At 35.9% G+C, this 22,387-nt stretch overlaps 1 protein-coding gene across 1 annotated transcript in view; it reads right to left on the minus strand.

Annotated features, from left to right (window-relative positions):
* Positions 1-296: 296 nt before the first annotated feature.
* Positions 297-22,387, minus strand: part of dnajc3b (DnaJ (Hsp40) homolog, subfamily C, member 3b) — a 39,432-nt gene continuing 17,341 nt past the window's right edge. The window contains exons 4-12 of the mRNA XM_039747029.1: positions 16,052-16,126; positions 14,530-14,673; positions 11,013-11,194; positions 9,416-9,535; positions 6,394-6,499; positions 4,067-4,187; positions 3,841-3,973; positions 1,746-1,894; positions 297-1,328 (exon numbers count right to left, since the gene is read on the minus strand). Of these exons, the coding sequence (XP_039602963.1) occupies positions 1,186-1,328; positions 1,746-1,894; positions 3,841-3,973; positions 4,067-4,187; positions 6,394-6,499; positions 9,416-9,535; positions 11,013-11,194; positions 14,530-14,673; positions 16,052-16,126 (1,173 nt within the window). The 3' untranslated portion in view covers positions 297-1,185. The remainder of the gene's footprint in view (positions 1,329-1,745; positions 1,895-3,840; positions 3,974-4,066; positions 4,188-6,393; positions 6,500-9,415; positions 9,536-11,012; positions 11,195-14,529; positions 14,674-16,051; positions 16,127-22,387) is intronic.

Raw genomic sequence — 22,387 nt, forward strand, 5'->3', positions numbered from 1 at the left:
ATAGTCAAAAACATGAAGTCGAGCAATGTGAGACAGGGGGGGAAAAAAAAAAAAAAAGCTAGTTCTCATGCTGCTGTAGACATCAATAGAGGTAAAGCCAGCTTTCAATACCTTAATATAAGAAAGACAGTGCAAAGAAAAACATTCATATATAGGGGTTATACGGTGAGAAGATAAATCAAAATCACCTTGCAGAACATCATCCTCCACTCCAGAGTCTTCTACCACCAGAAACAGTATACACCAAGAATCAAGGACTGAAAAATAAAACTATTTTCATTTTAAATACTTGTACAAATGTTAAAATGATATAAATTTTTTTTTATTGAGGCATGAGATTAAAGAATTAAGTTTTGTTGTGCAAACAGTCAAACCAGACAACAAAAATACTATTTTAATAAAAAGAGAAGCCTTCTGACATTAGAAAAGGAAAACTATGATGCTTTGGGCACTGACCGATTGGTTCAAGTAAATCTGAATTCCCATATTTATCTGGCTGTACACTACATTAATTTCTTAATAAGCCCTTACTTACAATGTACTTTAGAAATTAAGAGGACTGTATGAGGAGGAAAAAAAAAAATCAAAAACCTACAAATAAATAAAGGCAAGGAAGACTGCAAAACACATGGCAAGTGCAGGCAAGTGCAACCCGGAATCAAGAGCTGAAATATCAAATTTATCACAGCTACACATTCAGATATGTTTTGTTATATTTCAAGTCCAATGAATAGGTTATTACCAAAAAAAAAAAAAACCTTCAGTGTAGATTTCAATGTTTTCAACTGATTATTTCTGAGGAGTTCTGCTGCAATCCAGCATAAACATAATAACAGGATAAATGCAAAAAGAGTAAAAAGGTAAACTTGAAAGGGTGAGGAAAAAAAGTGTCTTCATTGTTCTTTCTGTAAGGCAAACAAAAGCCTCAAAGCAGCACCTCCAAGCTGTCCTAAGAAGGTAGTTTACGGATTACAGCTGGAAAAGAGATTCTTCCTCCGATTTAAAAGTAAGGAGTCAAGTACAGTCAGGACAGCGGAAAGAAGCTTCAAGCCAGTAACACAGTAAAACAGATTTCCCACCATCCAAGTGAAATTGGGGGAGAGAAGAAAAAAAAAAAGATGAAGGGTGGTGTTTTAGTCCAATCACCTCCCTCATCACCACAAACCCCTCACCAATGTTGCCAGTTCAGTTATAATGAAACTTAAAATGGAAATTCCCAGATCCAAAAGGATTAAACTCAAAAGGCCAGCCATGTTGACCTCCTCCTGCACCCTGCTGGCTTTCAGGATCCAAGGGATCTTCTCCAGCATCAAATTTCTGCCGCATTTCTATAGGACAAAAATGTTAAAACAGTCAGGGCCCTAGAAGAACTGATCAACAGGAAAAAAACCAAAAACACATTCTTAGGTGTTTATCAAAAGGTTTAAAATGTACTACACTGCAAACAAATATATGAACTACAATAAATGTTTCAGCTACTCCTTTTTATACTAAATGGTGTCTGCGGGTATGTGGCATCATTAGTGATGTAATAATCTATAATATGACCACTACAAACCCATAGCTAAAATGGGGATTTTAACAGATTTTTTTCCATTAATTTAAAATGAGAAACATTAAATCAATTTCAGTTTATTGATCCAGCCTGGCAGGATGTCTATGCAAAATAATCCCCCTGCAGATGGCAGCAATATTTACCAATGGGGATATATTTGACCAAGGGCTTTATATGCAACATCAGCTACCTGGATCTGTGAGGACTTCCTTAGCTGAAGATATATCAATAAATTTCTTTTCAGCTTCTTTCTTCTTGTCTTGTGACTGAAAGTTGTCTGGGTGCCATTGTTGTGCGAGCTTTCTGTATGCCTTGATAATCTCCTGCTTGTTTGCATTTCTAAAAAGCAAAACACAATACATTACTAATAAATTATTAACAAAACAGAACTGATGACCACAATATAGGAGATTGTCAATAGGCCTTTTCTTTGAAACAAACCCCATATTGAATGCTACAGCTTTTAATATTTTTACTTAAAAAAAAAAAAAAAACAAATGAGGCAGTGTCTTTTTCTACCCCTCAAGGCAGTTGCACAAAAAAAAAAACAATGCACCAGAAACGAACGGCAGAAACAGTCTAGTCATTGTTCAGTAGAGTGTTATCAACGGAAGCACATTTTCAGAGCCTTTGACAGCTTTGCAGCATGGGCATAGGCAGTGTTGGCAATGTCTATGGGTTATTTAGTGTTGTATTATTTGTTACACACATTCTTTAAAAACCTGATCATTATTTTAAAATTACTGTTTTCAAATCATTACTGCTTGATTACATTTTATTAATGCAAGAAGCTCTGATACAGTCTTAAAATTTTGCTGCTAAAAAGAAATAGGCAGCAACTCAGATTTTACACAAACAAGGGTAATTAATGTGGCCAAAATTTACTGTCTAGAAACAACTATACATACACAATGCAGTAGATCTGTTTGTCAGGTCCCAGCCTAGTAGAGGAGTTCAATCCAGTATGAATCTTGAATCATTTGTACTTACTAGCTTTTGGACAAGCGACAGCAGATTTGTGCTTGTAGAATTTCCCCTGTGTGGCCTATTCCTGCATCCTTTTCCTGTCGCTTTCTCAGATACAAATTAGCAAAGATGATTTTGGACTGTAATGCAAGGTTCCCCCAGGCTGGAACACAGTTTTGTACAAATGTGTCGTACATGCTTGGGTCTTGCATCAACTGCATGGTATAACAATTGCATTGCTGGTTGAGGTGGACGGGGCAGCCTATTCAAATTAGGACTGTGTTAGCTGCAGACTAAAGCAGCTTACAAATATTTGGCAAAAAGAAAACAAAAATACAAAGTTACTGCATCGCATCACTCAGTGGTTCAATTTTGTCTAAGTTTGCAGGGGCAGGCTCATGTGCATGTGACAGTTGGCAATCAGTGTGATCTCACTTAGAAGCACAATGCGCCCCACAAGGAAGGAAGGTAGCAGGTGTTTTGGACTGTAATTTTTTGTCTGACCTTCTCTCCTGTTTTCTGTACCAAAACAGAACTGAAAAAGGCTAAATATTATATACTGCTCAAAAGAATTAAAGAAACACTTTTTAATCAGAGATGTGGTCAGGCATGTATACAAGAACATAGGAGCCATACAAAGTGCTGCGTACAATTTTGAGTTGCTGCAATTAAATTTTGGCAAAATGGACTAGCCTGCCACAATTTTTTCACTCCGATTTTTGGGGCGTCTTTGAATTCAGGGCTCTGTAGGTTGATCATTTTCATTTCCATCAAACGATGTGGCATCCTTTCGTTCCTAACACATTACCCAGTCTATATCAATATAGATATCCAGGAGGATTTCTTTTTCCCATTGAGATCTGATGTGTTTTCAAAGTGTTCCTTTAATTTTTTTGAGTAGTTTAGATGAACTTTCCATTCCTGGCCTTCATACAGGTACTGCCACTGTAAGGCCACATTTTAATTGGCTTTTAGCATGGGGCACACTTGTGATACTTTAGAAAATGGAAACTGTGCTAAAAGTAATAAGAGTTGTGTAATTTGACACAATACGACATGTTCAAGACAACGAAATCCAGCAACTAAAGTTGTTTAATCTGACTTCCTCTTCGACTACAAGACAGAGAATGTGCAATCAATTGGTTTTCTCCAGCAATTCCTACTCATGCCATCTTGTGGTTTCCAGAATACAAGATTCAGCAACTGTTAAGTTAGACATCCTCTTCATCTAGAAGTCGTTTAATGTGCTGCCAGCTTTAGTCAGCACCATTAACAAGATTCAGTAAGGACTGGTAAAATGGAATAGTTAATACACCTACCTATGTACTCCCAGTATTTTGTAGTAGTCTCTCTTGCGGGACTGTTTAAGTAGTTTCTGGGCTCTATCAAGACCTTCTTTAATCTCATGATTCTCTGCATTAAACGAATGAGCTTCCTGGTAGTCCTCCACAGCTAAAATGAACAAGGAAATTGTACTACATTTAAAAAACACATTCTGAGTGAATAATCCAGAGATTAAAGAAACATGAACTTTGTACCACATACCTTTCTCATATTCTTCATTGAGAATAAAAGCTTCTGCTCTGTCACGTAGAACAAAAATGTTGTTTGGGTCTATTTGATGTGCCTCTGAGCAAACATCTATAGCTTCCTTGGCTTTTTTACTCTAAAGGAACAACAGAAATACAAGCAGAAAGCACATGAAAACACTTATACAGAGTAAAATACTGAAAAAGCAATATTCAGATGTCAACAAAATACATTTGTGGTAGCATCTGTAAACAAAATTCATTTGTCATTTAATTTCTATTGGCCTGCATGTAGCAGGACAGAAATGTTGCGCTTCCAACAAAGAAAGAAAGCTTATATTATACAAAGGGAAAATTCCACATTAAATCGAAACACGGCCTCGATTAGGTTTTGTGACACAAAACTTGTTATTCTTTGGTTTAGTGCCACCATTTGTACAGAAAGCTGGTAAAATAGTATGAGGATTTCAGTCACCTTGCCTAAAGGGACAGTAAAAAAAATACAAATTAAGGAGTATGAAGGAGTAACATCCCATACACATCTGGTGGACCGTATATTACTATTGATAAGAAGAAAGTTCTTTTCACAACATTTACATAACACAATAGTCAGACTAACACAGCTCAAAGGTTAAACTGAAATACCACGTTAGATTATACTGCAATACTAACTTGCAGTTGTATTATGAATACTGTAATACAAAACCAAATGCACAAATTTCATAAACAACTAGCAATGGAAGTTTTTGGACATACAGCAACAAAATCGAATCATCAAGTATAAAAATAAACACAGTGCATTTTCTGGAGTCAACAACTAAAAAGGATTAACAAATAACATGGCAACATACTATAGTTCACTAGATTTATTATCTGTCAAGAAAGTTCTTATTACTAGGTGAAATACTAAAGACCCCATAAGGTGTTTATTACAAATGACATTGGTGCATTAGTAAGAACACATGCACTACAGCCAAATATTATGTAACACCCTGGTAATAAAACTAAGAGATGCAATTTTCCAGTAATACTTCCCAATCCTCCTACTCCCAACAATGTATATTGCAGTTTAAAAAGAACAAATAAAATTGGCTTGTTTCATGCTGAAATAACATTTATTCTAAAGTCACAAAATGTGTACACAATATGCAAATTTTCAAAATATTATTCTCTGACAGAAATAATTACTTTTTCAATTGTAAAGTACCCAAGAAGCATAAAGTAACCTGTTTGAGGAACATAATGAAACTTTACACACTATGCCTTTTTAGTAATTTGTGTTTGCAAAGCCTATGAATGACACTTACATCTACAGTAAAAAAAAACAAAAAAAAAAAAAAAAAAACACCAAAACAAATATGGCACTGATAGTCCACTGCAGAATTGTAAAGTGTTAACTAGAAATTGTGTTTCGTCCCTAGAAAGCATCCTGTAGCTAAACAGCAAATCCCTGACAAAAACAGGTTGTGATTAAAAGTTTGATCCACAACAAAGTAGCATGAAGCCTGATTAAAAGGTGCGGCAAAATTTCTGTAATTAAATCTTTGTAATCTGATAACATTATCATTTAGGATCTGAAATACCACATGGTAATGCATGAGTAGTACTGCCGTCTAATGGAACCAGCATCCTAGATTTCTCTACCGCAAACCAGTCATTGTTTATATGGAGTTTGTGCGTATGTTAATTGGTTGCTGCACACTGGTCCTATTCCTGTCCAAGCGTGCATGTATGCATGAGTGGGCACTGTGATAGACTGATTACCAACCTAGGACAAACTGCTTCCCATCTTGTTCTTTATTTTGCCTTATACAATTTTTTGTATTAGGAACTTGTTAGTTTTTGCAGAACCCTTGGGGTCAGAGTGCAGGGTCAGCCATTGTACAGTGCCCCTGGAGCAATAGCAGGTTAAGGGCCTTGCTCAAGGGCTCAGCAGAGTAGGATCTCTTTTTGGCAGTGACAGGTATTCGAACTGGCAACCTTCAGGATACCAGCGCAGATCCTTCGCCTCAGAGCCACCACTCCGGTGTAAGAATGTTACATTTACAGTTTTGGCTTCCGCTTCTCAGAAATTTACTGAGAGTTTTATGTTAGCTAAAAATCACCCATTCATTTTCCAAACCCACTTATACAGAGAAGGGTTGCAGGGTAGCTGGATACAAACCCTGCTCTCCTTACTGTGAGACGGTAGTACTCCACTGAACCACCATTAATTAAAACCATCAATGTTAATTCCACCCAATATTGTTCTGTCATATATAAAAAAAACACAAAAATCATGCATAAAGACAGGATCATAATTTAAAAATGCAACAAGTGAAAACAAACAGTCACCAAGCTCACCTTTGACAAGCAGTGGCAGATCCTCTCTTTGGCTTTTATACTATAGAATTGGACACTGGCCTCAGTCTTCATAACAGAGTGGTACTTTTCCACAGCATCCTCATACCTTGAAAATTAAAACATACAATTAAAAAGGAAATGCTCTGTGTGTTAATGGTTTTCCAAAAGCATATTTTTTGCACAAGCTCTGGTTCATTCTTAAAGCCTTGAAATTTTCCCACATCTTTCAAAAATAACAGGCTCATTAATTCATTTTTACATATTGATTCTTCAAACTAATTCCAGTACAGGGTCGAATGGAACCAGAATCTATTTTAATGGCATCCGGTGCAAGGCATGAAACATCCTTGGAGGCTTCACTAGTCCACCACTGATCCTCAAAATAGGTCATTTAAAAATTATCCAGTCTGCACATCTTTGGGGTGTGGCAGGAAATAAGCTTAAGATCAATTAGTGGGCACAAGCAGAGGGAGAAAATGTCAAATTAAAAAGATTTCCTTCTGGTTTAATTATAGTAGTGATAGAGGGTGCATATTGTCCATTTATTTCACTAAAAAGATACTTGCTAGCCAAGGATGAATTCAGCCATGGAATTTAAAACCAAAAGTTCAGATATTATACGATAGACAGATAAAAGGCATGATATGACAGTTTTTGTTTTTTTTTTTTTAAGATCAAGAACAAGACCTTGGAGATATTGGATGGCTTGCTAGCATGTATTAGCTTAGAGGAGACAGATCAGGGAATCCTCAAACTGCATGCCTGGTCTCATTTTACTGGATATCTTTCAGATTTATACTCAGACTCTGACTATGTGCACACTTGTAGTCCAATTAGAGAGATGCATGTGTCATGGCATTTACAGAGACCTGGCTGAACGGAAATGATTCGGATGACTAATTGACAATTGTTAGATCTGGTGCATCAATTCATTTGACAGAGACTCAGCCATTGCCAGCGGTGGTGTCTGCCTTTATATAAATAAAGGTGGAAAATGGTGCTGATTAGAGAAAAACTGTATGAAGATGTGGAGCTTCGGTCTCTCTTGCTGCACCTTGGCTGTTTTGTGCTTACCGACTGGTCAGTGTTTGAAAAATCTTGTGCTGACATTAATGAACGGACAGTCACTATAAGCTATTACATACAATTCTGTGAGGACACTATAATACCCATGAAATCAGCCAAACTATACCCTAACAACAAGCCGTGGATTACCAGAAATCTGAAACAATTAATAACCAAAAAATTAATAAAAAATAGGGACTTTCAACATGGAACATTAAAAGGAACAAAAGGAATTACAGAAGGAGGTGAAATGTGAAAAAGCAGACAAAGCTGAAGTATAAGGGCAGGACAGAGAATGAACTGCGGACTGATAATCATTATGGAATGGCATAAAGATGATGGCTGGCATTGATACAAAAAGCAGTAATCAAGTTGAACTGGCAGGGGTAAAAACTGGTTGGTTCAAAACTTGAACAAGTCATATTCAAGATTTGAAACACAGGATTTTGCTTCAGAACTAAGGCAGAATAAGTGGTCATCTGCTTCATTACTGTGCAGAGGAGCTCTCTTAAATATTCCACTCCATATCTGAAATGGTTTTGGATTTGCAGCAAGTGCCCAGCCTATGGAAACAGGCAACTGTCATTTCATTGGCAAAAACTGCATACCACAAAGCATTAAGAGACTTCAGACCAGTGGCATTAACTTCTCATATCATGAAACCCATTGAGAATTTAATAAAGAGACAACTACTTAGCAAAATCAAGGCTCTTCAGGACCCTCACCCAATTTGCATACAGAGCAAAGATGGGTGTGGAAGACACCTCAGTAACACTTTTGAATTTATTGCATGAGCACTTGGAAGGATCATGCAAGACTGCTGTTTATATAGACTTAGACAGCTTTTACCACAATCTACCCCTGAATTTTTGTCGAGGAACTAATGGAACAGTTCTATTTGGACCCTAACTTGGTGGGGTGAATTTTGGACCTTTTAACAAACAGAACACAAAGAGTGAGTGTCAATGCCTGTTCCTCCGACAGCCCAAGTATATCTGTGGGCACTCCGCAAGTTTGATGTTCATCTGTTCTTTTGTTTATCCTGTATACAAGCAGCTACAGGTGCTTACACAAGGACAGACATATATTGAAATCTGCAGATGACTCGGTCATTGTTAGTCTTTTACAAGAAAAGGAAGATAGCCATGGACCCATGGTTAATGTGTCTGTACAATGGTGTGATCAATTTAATTTACGACTTATTACTAAGACAGTCACAACTTTTTCTTAGGAAACTCAACAGCTTAAAGTGGACAAAACCACATGACTTTTTTTTGTTATACACACACACACACACAGTGCTTTATTGAATCCATTGTTACATTTGATTTTATCTGTTGGTTAGGCAACCTCAGCAACAAGAATATAAACCATCTTAACAACATTATAAAAAAAAACTGAATTAAATTATTTTATGTTAGTGTTCCCTAATTTTAATTATTTTGTCTTTTTTTTCTTCATCATGTAAAGCACTTTGAGCTACATTGTTTGTACGAAAATGTGCTATAGAAATAAATGTTGTTGATCTTGAGTGTGTGTTTATGCAGTAACACTGGTTGTCAAATTGTGTGTCTTTGTTCATCTATTGTAACAATGTCTTGTGTTTTTGCACTTTCTTACTGCAAACAAATTTCCCTCTGGGATACTAAAATCTAGCGAAACCTAAAACTATTACATTGTCTAAATTACTATTTCCAACTTACTTATCAAACTCAAAAAAAATGTAAGCTATACCTGCAGAATGTATTTATAGTTAATTTAGTTTTGTCCAATGGGAAGAATGTGAACCTTTCCTACAGCTGGTATAGTCATTAGATTATGTAATTAAACATTTAAAGCTTAGTCAGTCAGTCAATTTCCTACACGCTATATCCCAACTTTAAAGTACTAGTGTTCCCGCCCCCTACACAATTTTTTCTTTTATTAGAAAAGTCTAACGTCCAAGGTTAACACTCACCTTTCTTCAGCAATGTATTGCTCTGCCGATTCCAACTGTTTAGACAGTTTCTTCACTTGTTTGTAGTGAGAAAAGCATTCTTTATCATCCTGATCTAGTTTCAGACACTCTCGTACCTGGCTAAAAGCAACAGGAACAGTACATAAGGATTTTTGCTTTATAATTAATATAAAAAGATGCAGAGGCAATTTCACAACAAACAAAGCATTGTAATCTTTGATAACTATCCTTGAAATGTTTAATATTTACAGTACTTAAGGAAGTGTGGCAGAGTGGCTAAGGCTTTGAACTTCAAACCATGAGGTTGTGGGATCAAATCCCACCACTGACACTGTGCGAATGAGCAAGTTGCTTTACCTGCCTGTGCTCCAATTGGAAAAACCAAAAGAAATATAACCAATTGCATCTTAAAATGTTGTAAATTGCTTTGGATAAAAAGCATTGGCGAAATAAACGCAAGTTACTTCTGCTCATGCAAAACAAGTCCAAAGAAATATCTGAATAAGAAAATAGCATTGCAACTTAAACCCAGATTTATAATCAGAAATGCAAGTACATACCAAGAGGCAACCTATAATGTAGTTAAAGAGTGGGAATACCATACACCTTCAGTTGTGGCCTAACAGAGAGGCAACTTAGTGAATCAACAAGCAGCTCTAAGGTTTAGCTGTTGTGGCTTGCTGGATGCCTCAGTGTATTAAGAATATACATTTTGGTGAAATACAAGATGAATGCACAATGGAGTCATTTGGCTTTGCAGCAAATACAAGACTGAACAGCCCTCTTAGCACATGTCCGAGATGGGCAAGCATTTTTCTATTGTGGAAAAAAAAAAAAACAATATTCTGTCCACAACTTGTCAAAACAATGAGTGGAAAGTAGCAATGCAGAGAATTCACTCAAGCTCCATATCCGCAAAGCATACAATTATACAACTCAAAATTATATATCGAGCACATCTGTCTCGACTAAAACTCTCCAAAATGTTTCCAGGGCATGATCCAACCTGCGAACGTTGCAACCAAGCCCCAGCCTCACTAGGTCACATGTTCTGGGCCTGCACCAAATTAACATTATTCTGGACAAAAATTTTTAATTACCTCTCAGACAGCCTTGGACTCACAATCCCTCCTAACCCAATAACAGCTGTGTTAGAGGAGTGGAGAAGGACAAACAAATTGTGATTGCATTCACTACACTGTTGGCACGCAGACTTATTCTGATAAACTGGAAGAACCCAAACTCTCCTCTTTTAAGTCAGTGGGAAACTAATGTGTTATACTATTTAAAATTGGAAAAAATCAAATACTCAGAGGATCTGTACAGACTTTTTTAAAAACATGGCAGGATCTAATCAGTAATATTTTAAAATAAGTTTATAAAGCACAGAGAATTTATTAATTTAGGTATTTTTACAAGCCTTCAATTTTACACCGTTTGGCTTGCTCTCTCTCTCAAGGGTGGGGATCGATCTGTTCTTAGCATAATTCTTTTTTTTGTAAAAACTTGATTGCTATGTATTGATTGTAATAAAATTAATAAATAAAAAACAATGATAACTAATCTACCTGGAAAAGATGCAAAAATATAGATTTACCTTAAGGAATCTTCATGTTCCCCTAGAATGTAGTAGAGTCTGCTGAGCTGAAGAAAAGCAGCACGATTGTCATTGCGTAATTTTGTAGTGGGCAGAAGGTCTTGGATAGCTTTTCGAAGCTCACCAATTGAAATGTAGCACTCAGCCCGGAGTTCTCTGGCTTCAGGGTCCCAGGGAGAAAACTGGGATGAGCAACACAAGTTATGTACTTGCATGTACTACAACTTTTTTTTTTTTTTTTTAAAAAAGATGCAATAATAGACAATGATGGAAAAGGTTTAAACATTTAAAAAAAAAAAAAAAAAAAAGTGTTCATCTAAAATTTAAAACAAAACAATTAATTTTGACTACTAAAATACAATATATTCAATTCCAACAATCTTAGCATATTTTCCATGAATGAGTTCTGCTTGGTGATGGCTACAATAAGATAAATATAATCTGAACTGAAACAACAAACTCTCTTGTGGTGGTTATTAAAATACATCATATCTGTTAACAGTATGTCCAAATAACATTTCCTAAACAAAGTTGGTCATTTCACAATTACAAATGTTTCTAGATTCTAGACTAGAAAATTAAAAGCAGCATTAAAATGAACTATCAAGTTATAAACAATCTGAATCGGATTAGGGGTCACGCAGCTTAAATACCAACTATTTACTACAAACCCCATATAGTTCACAAGGTGGAGAACATAAAATATGTAATAACTGTTTGGTACTAAAATGCTTTTACCATGTAGTACATTATTCTGTTCTTTGTAACAAAGATAGAATGATAATGGAAGTGTGATACATAACAAAGTTTCTTTTTATTATTTTTCGAAAATACAATTGCAGAAAGCAATTTAAGGTCGTTTAAAAGCTATAGACACTGAGTGAATCATTTAACCAGGCAATGCAGCAGTTGTAGAAAACAGCTTAAAAGCTGCAAGAAACCGATTGAAGATTAACAAGCTGGAGAATAATCTTGTTATCCAAGAGTATAAAAAAAGGTGACTTGTAAAATGACGTGCATCAAAAATAACAGAAAATTGAATGCTCGAGATGTATACATAATGTGATGTGCATCCTTTTGAAGTGATCATCAAGTACCTTTATATGTTTTGCCATTGGCTACTATTACAATTAACTGCAATCTGATGTATAATGGATGTGTGCTAATTTTAGGTAGCTGACAAATATTTGGAAGAGAAAATTCAAAAGTTGCATTTAGTTAGCATTTCTGTGCACAACGACCCTATGTACACAGCACAGCAATTAATCATTTTTTTTATTTTAATTATTCCACATATCCAAGTGTTGAATGTTATGCAACTCTGCTCTCATGTAAATAGTCAATCTTAAGGTTGTTGATTACTGTTATAAAACATCTGTATTGGAGCACATTTACTGGAAAGTAACCACTGCAATAACATTTCAATCCAGTCATTTAGGGAAAAAAAAATTACATAAACAAGGAAAAGCAACAGCACATTAAAAAAAAAGATAAACCTCACACAGCAATAAACTAAATAAAGTAAAGCAATATTTTTCCCCTTTGAGTTATCTGCATGCTTTAATATTTTACAATATTACCACTTTGTACTACTGTATATGTCATTTGTTTTCGTGAATGCATACAATTGTTCTTCTAGATTATACACTTTTGAAGTCAAAAGGGCTTAAACCAACATGAAGATTTCAGATTTGACCAATAAAGAAACTGGCTGAAAGAACCTAACCAGAAACACAGAAGAAAAAAAGGGGGAAAAAAGTCTAGAAAAGAAATATAAGAAAGCTGTGAAGACTAAAAGAACTTGCTAAACGTGCCAATTATTTCACAACAAGGTAACACCCAAGATGCAAGTCCCTTCATCTTTATCAAAAATAGAAAGGCTTAACAAAACAAACTAAGAAGTAGAATGTCCAGAACAAAGTGTCAAGTATAAATGAAACAAAGAACCTCTACCAAAATAACAGAAAGGTGTCACTGGCTCATCACTACCTATATCCAGAAAGTTTACAGAAGAATTCAAGAAGATTAGTAGGATATTAAGTTACATAGCATGATGTGTGAGTATTCTAAAATATCAGTGGTAGATATTGCCAAGGACCCTGTATATGACATTATTGTGAAACTTTGGTTGAGATTTGTTTTTTCAGAAATATTAAGTATTCCTAGTAAAAATTCTGTAAAATATTGTAATTTTTTTCTCTTTATTTGGATTAAATTTAAAACTGAAATCATACCCCTAAAGGTGAAAATGTGTTAATCTTTTTCACCTAAATCAAAAAAATCCTTAACCTAACCTACCCAATTAATCATTAAATTATTGAAATGGATTACAAATCTCTCAGTAGTTTATATTGGTAGACTGGGAAAACTCCAATTTGGTAGATAACATACACCAGTGAACATTTAAGCACAGTGCTTGTATGATAACCATACTAAAAAAAGTAATGGTTCATCTGTGCGTTAATATTAACTTTTTCATAATTTATTAAATTTTCAAACTTAATTAGAATTAAACAATGTTAAACACAAAAAAAAAAAAAAAAGGGGACATAATGTAGCCAAAACTGGAGGATTTCAGCCAAAATACCTTGCAGCAACCTTCAAGCAACTCCTGGTTGGGAAAAACAGTCCTAATTTAGAGTGTGCTGTAGTATTTGATTTTCATTTAACTATGGTTATGAATTGCGTTTATTATTTCAAGCAATTTTTTCCCAACATTTTCAAAGGCAAAAATCAGCTCAAATTCTAGGCTAAAACGTTTCACTCTGTAGCAGCACAAATTTATAGTTTGCCACATTTTGGAAAACAGAAGAAATACATAGTTATGTGTCATCTACAGGAATTCAGAAACAGTCATTTTAGACAGACAGTGATAATATTATGGGAAGACAGAAGCAGAACATTGCTAGGCAAAATAAAATGTGTTTCGCTATGAAAACAATCTAAAATGTCCCACTGAAGATACAAAAAAAAAAAAAAAATTTTGAAATGGTACGTTATATCCTGAACCAGCTTGCAAGGACTATGCATATTTAGTGTGTGTATGTTTGTCTTCTCTTTAGGTCACACGTCAAAGACATACAAGGTTAGGTTGATTGTAAACCTGAATTAGCTGTAAAAGAATGACTCATGGGGTGCTTGCAGGTCAGGCCCATACTGGACTTGTAACTTCTGCAGGGCTGTTACTTGCCTGCTGCCGTGATAGGATCATGAGGACTAGAACTTGTACTGAAATAACCAGGTTCATAAAAATGAATGAACTAAAAGTAATACTTATAGATGGCATTATGTAAAACTGCATCTTATTTTTACTGAAATATCAACTGTCTTACTGTCATTTGTTTAGTCTTATGCTTATATCTTAAACATTTAATTGGTATTTGTTATGTCATTATACCCTGCACTGTATTGTTGCTATGTTTCTATAGTTTTTGGTTAAACTTAAAATTAAAAGTATAAAATTGTATAAAATAAAATGAGCAAAAATGTTTGATCCATTAGGTAAAACAATGCTCACCTCAATTACTCTCTCCATGATGGTGATAGCTGCAGTGCAGTCCTTCCGATTATATGCATTCCTTGCCTCTAGGATTAACTGATCTAGCTCTTGAATATGCTGCAGCTGTAGCCAAGCCTCTTCATGGTGTGGGTTACCACGCAGCTGTGGACAAGGGATCAGATGCAATGTTAGCACAGATTTAAACAACTTTCTTTTTTGATAACCTGCAAAAAGATTGAATATTCAAAGTGAAAATAATATTTGAACATATTGAAACTTAGGTTAACAATTATGGACGTTACATGTATGTGCTTTTATACTTTATTATTGTGGCAAATGCCGAGGTGATGACCATAACAAAACAAATGCCAACAACCAAAAAAACAAACACTTCTTTAAATGTAGAAAACATCAAAATCCTAAGTTGCATTCTTTAAAAAGGAAGCAGCAGCACCAGCCTTGTTTTCAGCCTAGTACTGATGATTAGGTGACAAAGTCTCAAACTGCTCAGGCTGTTAAGTAACAGGGGTGAGGAGATAGTGTTCTTGTGCCCAACTGTCCTGTACCCTTACAAAAAGTGATTTTTTTCCTGGGCTCACTCCCAACCGGCTTCTCATTCCTCACAGCTATCCTTGCAGCAGCAACACACATCACAATAAGTTTGTAGTTCAGAACACTAAAGGAGAGCTACAAATGGGATACACGTAACATTCTCATAAGCACCTCATGTTCTGTACAAGCACCGCCAATTTAAAAAAATATATAATAGTAATGTGGCAAAACCAGTTTTGTGGTTCATAAGGACTGGAGCTCTTTTTGTTTTAATGGCTTGCTGTCCTGACAAGGATCAAGGGGAATATGGGTCAGTGAATACAACAGGGACTAAATAAAGTTTTGGAAAGAAGACAAATATGAAAACAAGCATCACATAACAGCTGCACAACAGGTCAAGGTTCAGGTTTAATGCATGGCAAGTGTATATATGCTGTCTGCATGGTCTCCTTTCACAAACTGGGTTTTCTATAAGCACTCATGCTTACTGAAATATTTTAAGTGTTTCGGCACCTTAAATCAATGGCCAACTCCAAAACTCCACATGCCCAGTGAAGGAAGGCCCTCTGGTCCAGTGTTGATCCTTGAATTGTATCAAATATTATTGGGATAGGCTCCTATTAATCATGGCCATGGAGTACAAAATGGATACATGGGTGAAAGGATAGATAATTTTTTGACATACTTTTACACCTATCACAAAGTTATTTTCACCTCATGCTGCTGAATCTACAGTACATTAGGGTAGTGCAGTTTAATACAGTCATATATGACAATGTTAAAGCAACCATCTACCTCTTACTTGTGCTCTTGATAGAGAGGAAATTGTGATAAATGGAAATTAATTCAACAATATGTTAACTTAAAATTCCAAAAAAAAAAAAAAAAAAGGTAACAAAAGTTAAAAGTACAAAGCAGTGCAACACAACATCGATTACATGCACAACTGGTCAGAAATATTGTAATTATTGAAAGGAACAGCACTTACCACCTCCTCAAAATCTTTCTTTGCTTCTTGAGTATTTCCTTGTTTTAACAGAATATTACCTCTCTGCAGCCGTGCCTGAGACAAAGAAAAATAGACAGTAAAAGAAAAATGTAATTGGCTGGTAAGAAAGTAGGACAGACTTTATACCATTGAAAAAGTGTTTTAGTATTATGAAAAAAGATTGAGTCATCAAAAGAAAAATATTAAAAAAAAAAACAAAAAAAAAAAAAAACACCACACACATTTTACATTTTCCTTCTATATAAAAGCGGTCGGGTGTCCTTCCGTCCCGTGAGTGCTACGCAGGCGCGGAGTTTCACACGCCCATCCATTTTGCAATGCACGATGGGATTTGTAGTTTCGTTTTTCCAGGTAAAAGATGATTTTCTACTCCAGACTGTGCGATATTTTCTTCTTCTTTCTTACTATATAAAAGCGGTCGGGATTGTCCTTCCGTCCCGTGAGTGGAAAGCGTAGCGGTATTCTGCTTATCACAGACTTACTATTTGCAGCTTGTGGTACGAAGCGACATGATATGAGCAGAGTTCTGGTGCTCCCATCGTTCCCTTGCTTTTGTGCGCGATGCGCTGGAAAAATAGACAAAATTATGTCTCTGGAAATAATTAATGTTGATGGAGTACCGCGTAGTAAATATCAGGGTAGTTCAAAAGGGCGACCTCAATACAGAAAAAAAGTTTACATTTCATCACAAAAATAACAAACTACGAGTGTTAAAGTAATACCGCTCAAATGCAATATAACCAAATTAATGAGTTTGTATAAAATATCAAATTGATCTACATATTGAATTGCCTTAAGAAGTGGTCAACTTAAAAGTCGGTCGCCTTAGAAGGCGGGTCAGCCTAGTTACAACACAAATTGCATCAAAAAGGTAAATTATGTAATCCTTACGATTGTTGCCTATTTAAGACTATAAAGCACTATATAGCATATTTTACTCTTCATCTTAACATAATACATGACATTCCTACATATGATTTCATATTTATTTAGTTACACTGCAAACAGAATCCTGTTTAAAAAGAAAATACTTTATTTAATATTACGCTGGAGTTTTCCTTCCAGTTTACTGATGAGAATGTATGGAAGATTCTGCACTTACATCAATGCAGTTTTCTATAATCATCATAAAAAACTAGATGAAAAGGTTTCTCATCTATGAAGGAAACCCTCTACCTTAAATAAAACTCTAGACCGAAATATACAGGAGAACGTAAAACATTTGAAAAACAGAAGGAAATATGTTCAGTTCTATAAATGTTTTTTTTTTTTGCTTACCTAATAGCCCAGATGGCCCTTCTCCTTGTTCACGCATTTTTAAAAAGATGTAAAAACTTCAACACCATGACTTTTTCTTACAGTAAATGCAATCTCCTTAGTTTTAAAATTGATATCCTCATTATTTCACGATTAATTTTTTAACAACGAATTCTGCTCAATTGACTCTTTTTGCCATTTATGGAGACCTGGATCAAGTCCCAAAACTGCTGGAATCATTCAAAAATAAAGTACCACCATTCATTTAAGCTGCCATTATAGGATGCACCATTTAATCTAGGAATGCACTTGGTTACTAGTTTCTATACAACTTCTAGAGCTGTATTTTTTGTATCATGATGTAAAGAGTTAAACTCCAGATGAAATCTCACTAGCACATTTCACAGCATAAGCATAATGCCTGCTGATTTAACAATGTTTCCATTTTAACCTAACATTGTCTAGACAAATAAAATTACATGTCAGCATAAAAGACAACAATTAGCAAAAGTACAGGATTATCTTAAAATATTATTGTAAATAATTTGAAATCAGATTAATTTAACAGTAAAATAAGTGATTTTTGCTATAAAAACTTTAGGTAAGTTAGTGAGAAATGGAAAGAAGAAAAAAGAACACAAAGACTGGATAACAGCAGTATCAGGACTTCACTGAAAACAAGAAAGAAAATCTTTAAGCAGCTTGAGCATAGGTCAGATCAAATCAGCATTGAACTCTTTGGATACCTGCACAATGAGTAGTTATGGTGTTAGAAATGAATAAATGATTAACTATGTTAAATATGGCAATTATGATGATGTTAAATACTTTATGGACAGTGGCAGTAGTGTCAACTATCCATCAGTTAGAATTTTTGTCAGTTATATGGACTAGAATGAATTATCAGGGAAAGTAGATCAGGGTGAAGCCTGTCTGAATTTAGTATTCTGTAATAATCAGGATAGAATTGAGGGTGTAGAGGTGATTGAACCACTAGGGTCAAGTGACCATAATGTAATACAATTCTCAGTATTTTGTAATACAGATGCAAAGACTAAAATTGTTAAGATGAACTTTGGTAGGGCTAATTTTGAGCAGATGCGACAAAGTCTAAGTAGGATAGACTGGGATAAGCTTTTAAATGTGGAGACAGTCGAGGAGCAGTGGAACAGGTTTAAAAATGTTTTACATGTAATGCAGGACAGATACATACCTAAATTTGGAAGTAATAGGAAACTAAAAAAAACTCCACGATGGATTAATAAAGATTTAAAAAAGAAATTGCAAAGGAAAAAATTGCTGTATAAGGCATATAAGACTAATGACTGCAAAGAGAACTGTAGCGCGTATGAGAAAATGAGGGCAACCATTAAGAAGGATATCAGAGAGGCTAAAAGACAGTTGGAGAGGAATATAGCAGATAAGGCAAAAGAAGACCCCAAGAGATTCTTTCAGTATTTTAGTAGTAAAAGAACAGTTAAGGAGGAGGTCAAGTTCATCAGGAATAGTAAAGGGGAATTAAAAGATACAGACAATGAAATAGCAGATGCCCTAAACTTACATTTTCTGAGGTGTTTACAAGTGAGCAAGTGGATAACCTCCCAGAGGTAAACGCAACTACTAAGGAGGTACTAAGGGATTTGGAAATTGTAGAGGGAGAAATGCTGCTCAGATTAAATAAAATGAAATCAAACAAATCACCAGGCCCAGATAATATTTATCCTTGTGTTCTTAAGGAGGCTAGTGAGTACATATATAAACCCTTGACACATATTTTTAGGAAGTCACTGTGCACTGGAGAGATTCCAAAGGACTGGAAAATGGCAAATATCATCCCATTATATAAAAATGGTGACAGGGCAGATCCAAGCAACTATAGGCCAGTAAGCTTAACAAGCATCACAGGAAAATTAATGGAAGGAATTATTAAGGATAAGATTGAGCAACACATGGCAAGGACAGGAGTTATTCTGAACAGTCAGCATGGGTTCAGAAGAGGGAGGTCGTGTTTTACTAACATGTTGGAATTCTATGAGGAGGCAACAAAAGGATACGATCAAAGTGGAGCTTAGATATATTATTTATCTGGACTTTCAGAAAGCATTTGATAAGGTGCCACATGAGAGGTTGGGCATCAAGTTAAAAGAAGTGGGAGTTCAGGGTGATGTTTTTAGATGGGTGCAGAATTGGCTCAGACACAGGAAGCAGAGGGTGATGGTGCGAGGAACCTCATCCGAACTGGCCGATGTTATGAGTGGTGTTCTACAGGGGTCAGTGCTAGAGCCACTGCTATTTTTAATATATATATATATATATATATATATATATATATATATATATATATATATATATATATATATATATATATATATATATATATATATATATATATATATAAATGATTTACATAGGAATATAAGTAACAAGCTGGTTAAGTTTGCAGATGATACCAAGATAGGTGGATTAGCAGATAATTTGGAACTGCTATATCATTACAGAAGGACTTGGATAGCATACAGGCATGGGCAGATTTGTGGCAGATGAAATTTAATGTCAGTAAATGTAAAGTATTACACATAGGAAGTAAAAATATTAGGTTTGAATACACAATGGGCGGTCGGAAAATCGAGAGTACACCTTATGAGAAGGATTTAGGAGTCATAGTGGACTCCAAGCTATCAACTTCCCAACAGTGTTCAGAAGCCATTAAGAAGGCTAACAGAATGTTAGGTTATATAGCACGATCTGTGGAGTACAAGTCCAAGGAGGTTATGCTCAACCTTTATAATGCACTGGTGAGGCCTCATCTTGAGTACTGTGTGCAGTTTTGGTCTCCAGGCTACAAAAAGGACATAGCAGCACTAGAAAAAGGTCCAGAGAAGAGCGACATGGCTGATTCCAGGTCTACAGGGGTTGAATTATGAGGAAAGATTAAAAGAGCTGAGCCTTTACAGTTTAAGCAAAAGAAGATTAAGAGGTGACAAGATTGAAGTGTTTAAAATTATGAAGGGAATTAGACCAGTGGATCGAGACTTGTATTTTAAAATGAGCTCATCAAGAACACGGGGACACAGTTGGAAACTTAAGGGTAAATTTCGCACAAACATTAGGAAGTTTTTCTTTACACAAAGAACGATAGACACTTGGAATAAGCTCCCAAGTAGTGTAGTAGACAGTAAGACGTTAGGGACTTTCAAAACTCGGCTTGATGTTTTCTTGGAGGAAACAAGTGGATAGGACTGGCGAGCTTTGTTGGGCTGAATGGCCTGTTCTCGTCTAGATTGTTCTAATGATGGAATAGACTTAGATGGTGTATTATTTATGTTACAAAGCCTATTACACAGACACAAAAATCATCTCACAAAACTGGTCACCTGGGGCCTCATGTATAAATTGATCATAGGCACAAAAATGTGCACAAAAATGTTGTGCATGCCCTTTTCCATGCTCACAGATGTATAAAAACTGGACTTGGTGTAAAGCCACGCACATTTTCATGGCAGGGTCCCCCCTTGCGGAAGCACGTTTCTCCTCGGTTTTGCAAACTGGCAGCTGCAAGTATCAAAGCAGTGCTACCGTTTTCAATGTCTGCTTTTCTTTTTTAGATTCACAGTTAAGATGCAGGCTTTATACATTACACTGAAATTAAATTGCATATCATTTATAAATTTAATTCACTTGATTGTAATCCTTCTGTAAAAATATAATGGTTCACGCAATGGTCATATTATTCCAACTACCATGGCCACTTTAATGTTGATAGAAGACATCGCAAATGGAAGAATTAGAAGAGAGCACGTATTTACGGATGACAAACAACTGGCTTCTAAGTTGATTTCGATTTCCAACAGCTATCCTCTTGGAGGTATTTGCTGAACCGGCACTGGCTTTACAATGGGAGACTTTGAGGAATTGTGCTCCATCTGCTACTTTGCAAGTTCTATCACTCTCTGGGCTTTTAGGCACTGGAGCTTTTCAACTTGAACTTGCTGACCGATCAGGTATTTCCCAATCACTACCGAGTCGTGCCATGCCAGCAATATAGGATGGCATTATCCTTTTGTCATCCACATACAGTATGTAAAAGATTTTCACACACTGTGGTTGAACTGGCAAACAAAAGCGCAATTCACAGCAACATCTGGTTTTCCAAATGTAATCTGAGCTGTCAACTGCACGCACATTGCTATTGCAACAACGCCAGACAAGTTGCATCAGCCAGGGATAAAAATCACCAAAAGAATGAGCAGACATTACATCATATATAGCTGGAAAACCTATTAAAAATGGGAAGCTCTGTACAGCCACATGTGCTTTTTCCAAATAGTGTGGCAAAAGGCAAGCAGTCCTTTTAAGAATAGCGAGTCACCTCATGAGCAGAGAATCAGTCTGTTATGGTGCTCAGTGTTGTTGCTGCACCATAAAGGTGCCTTCAGAGAATGAATTTGCTTATGTAAATAGAAAGCATTACCACTGTATTAATGTGCTGCTCTATGCATCATGATCAACCTGACCCACCAAATGATCAGCTAGATCGGACACCGTTATAACTTTGAATGTAATTGGCTGAATGTACAAACAGGTAATCAGATGCAGCATTTATTAACCAATCCATTTAATTTGTGGTCAATATCACATAGTACAGCTCTTATATTCCTTAGTTCACTGGCCACATCTCTTACAGCATCCAGAGCAGCATCTGTCGGCATACACTCAGATGGCCTCCTAGCAGTTTCCGAGACAGAGGTGTGTGTGCAGCCAGTGCCCGAAGTCATACTCGGCACAGCATCATCATCACCACCGCCTAACAATTACACGGGGATCAGTTTTTTGTGATATTGCCCAAAACATAATAAACAGACGGTGGGCTGCGACTCACCTTTTCACATCAACTGTGATATCTGACCACTTCTTTTGGGCTATGTGCGACTTTCTCAACTTGAACTTGCAAGTGTCTCCACCACGCTTTTGTTTCTTATACCCTTGTGTAAGCCAACAAATAGTATGTTTTACCTTGCCTCCATTTTGCATTATTTTTTTTCACAAGCCTTTTCCATT

The sequence above is a fragment of the Polypterus senegalus genome, chromosome 3, assembly GCF_016835505.1.
Source record: "Polypterus senegalus isolate Bchr_013 chromosome 3, ASM1683550v1, whole genome shotgun sequence".
Taxonomy (NCBI): domain Eukaryota; kingdom Metazoa; phylum Chordata; class Cladistia; order Polypteriformes; family Polypteridae; genus Polypterus; species Polypterus senegalus.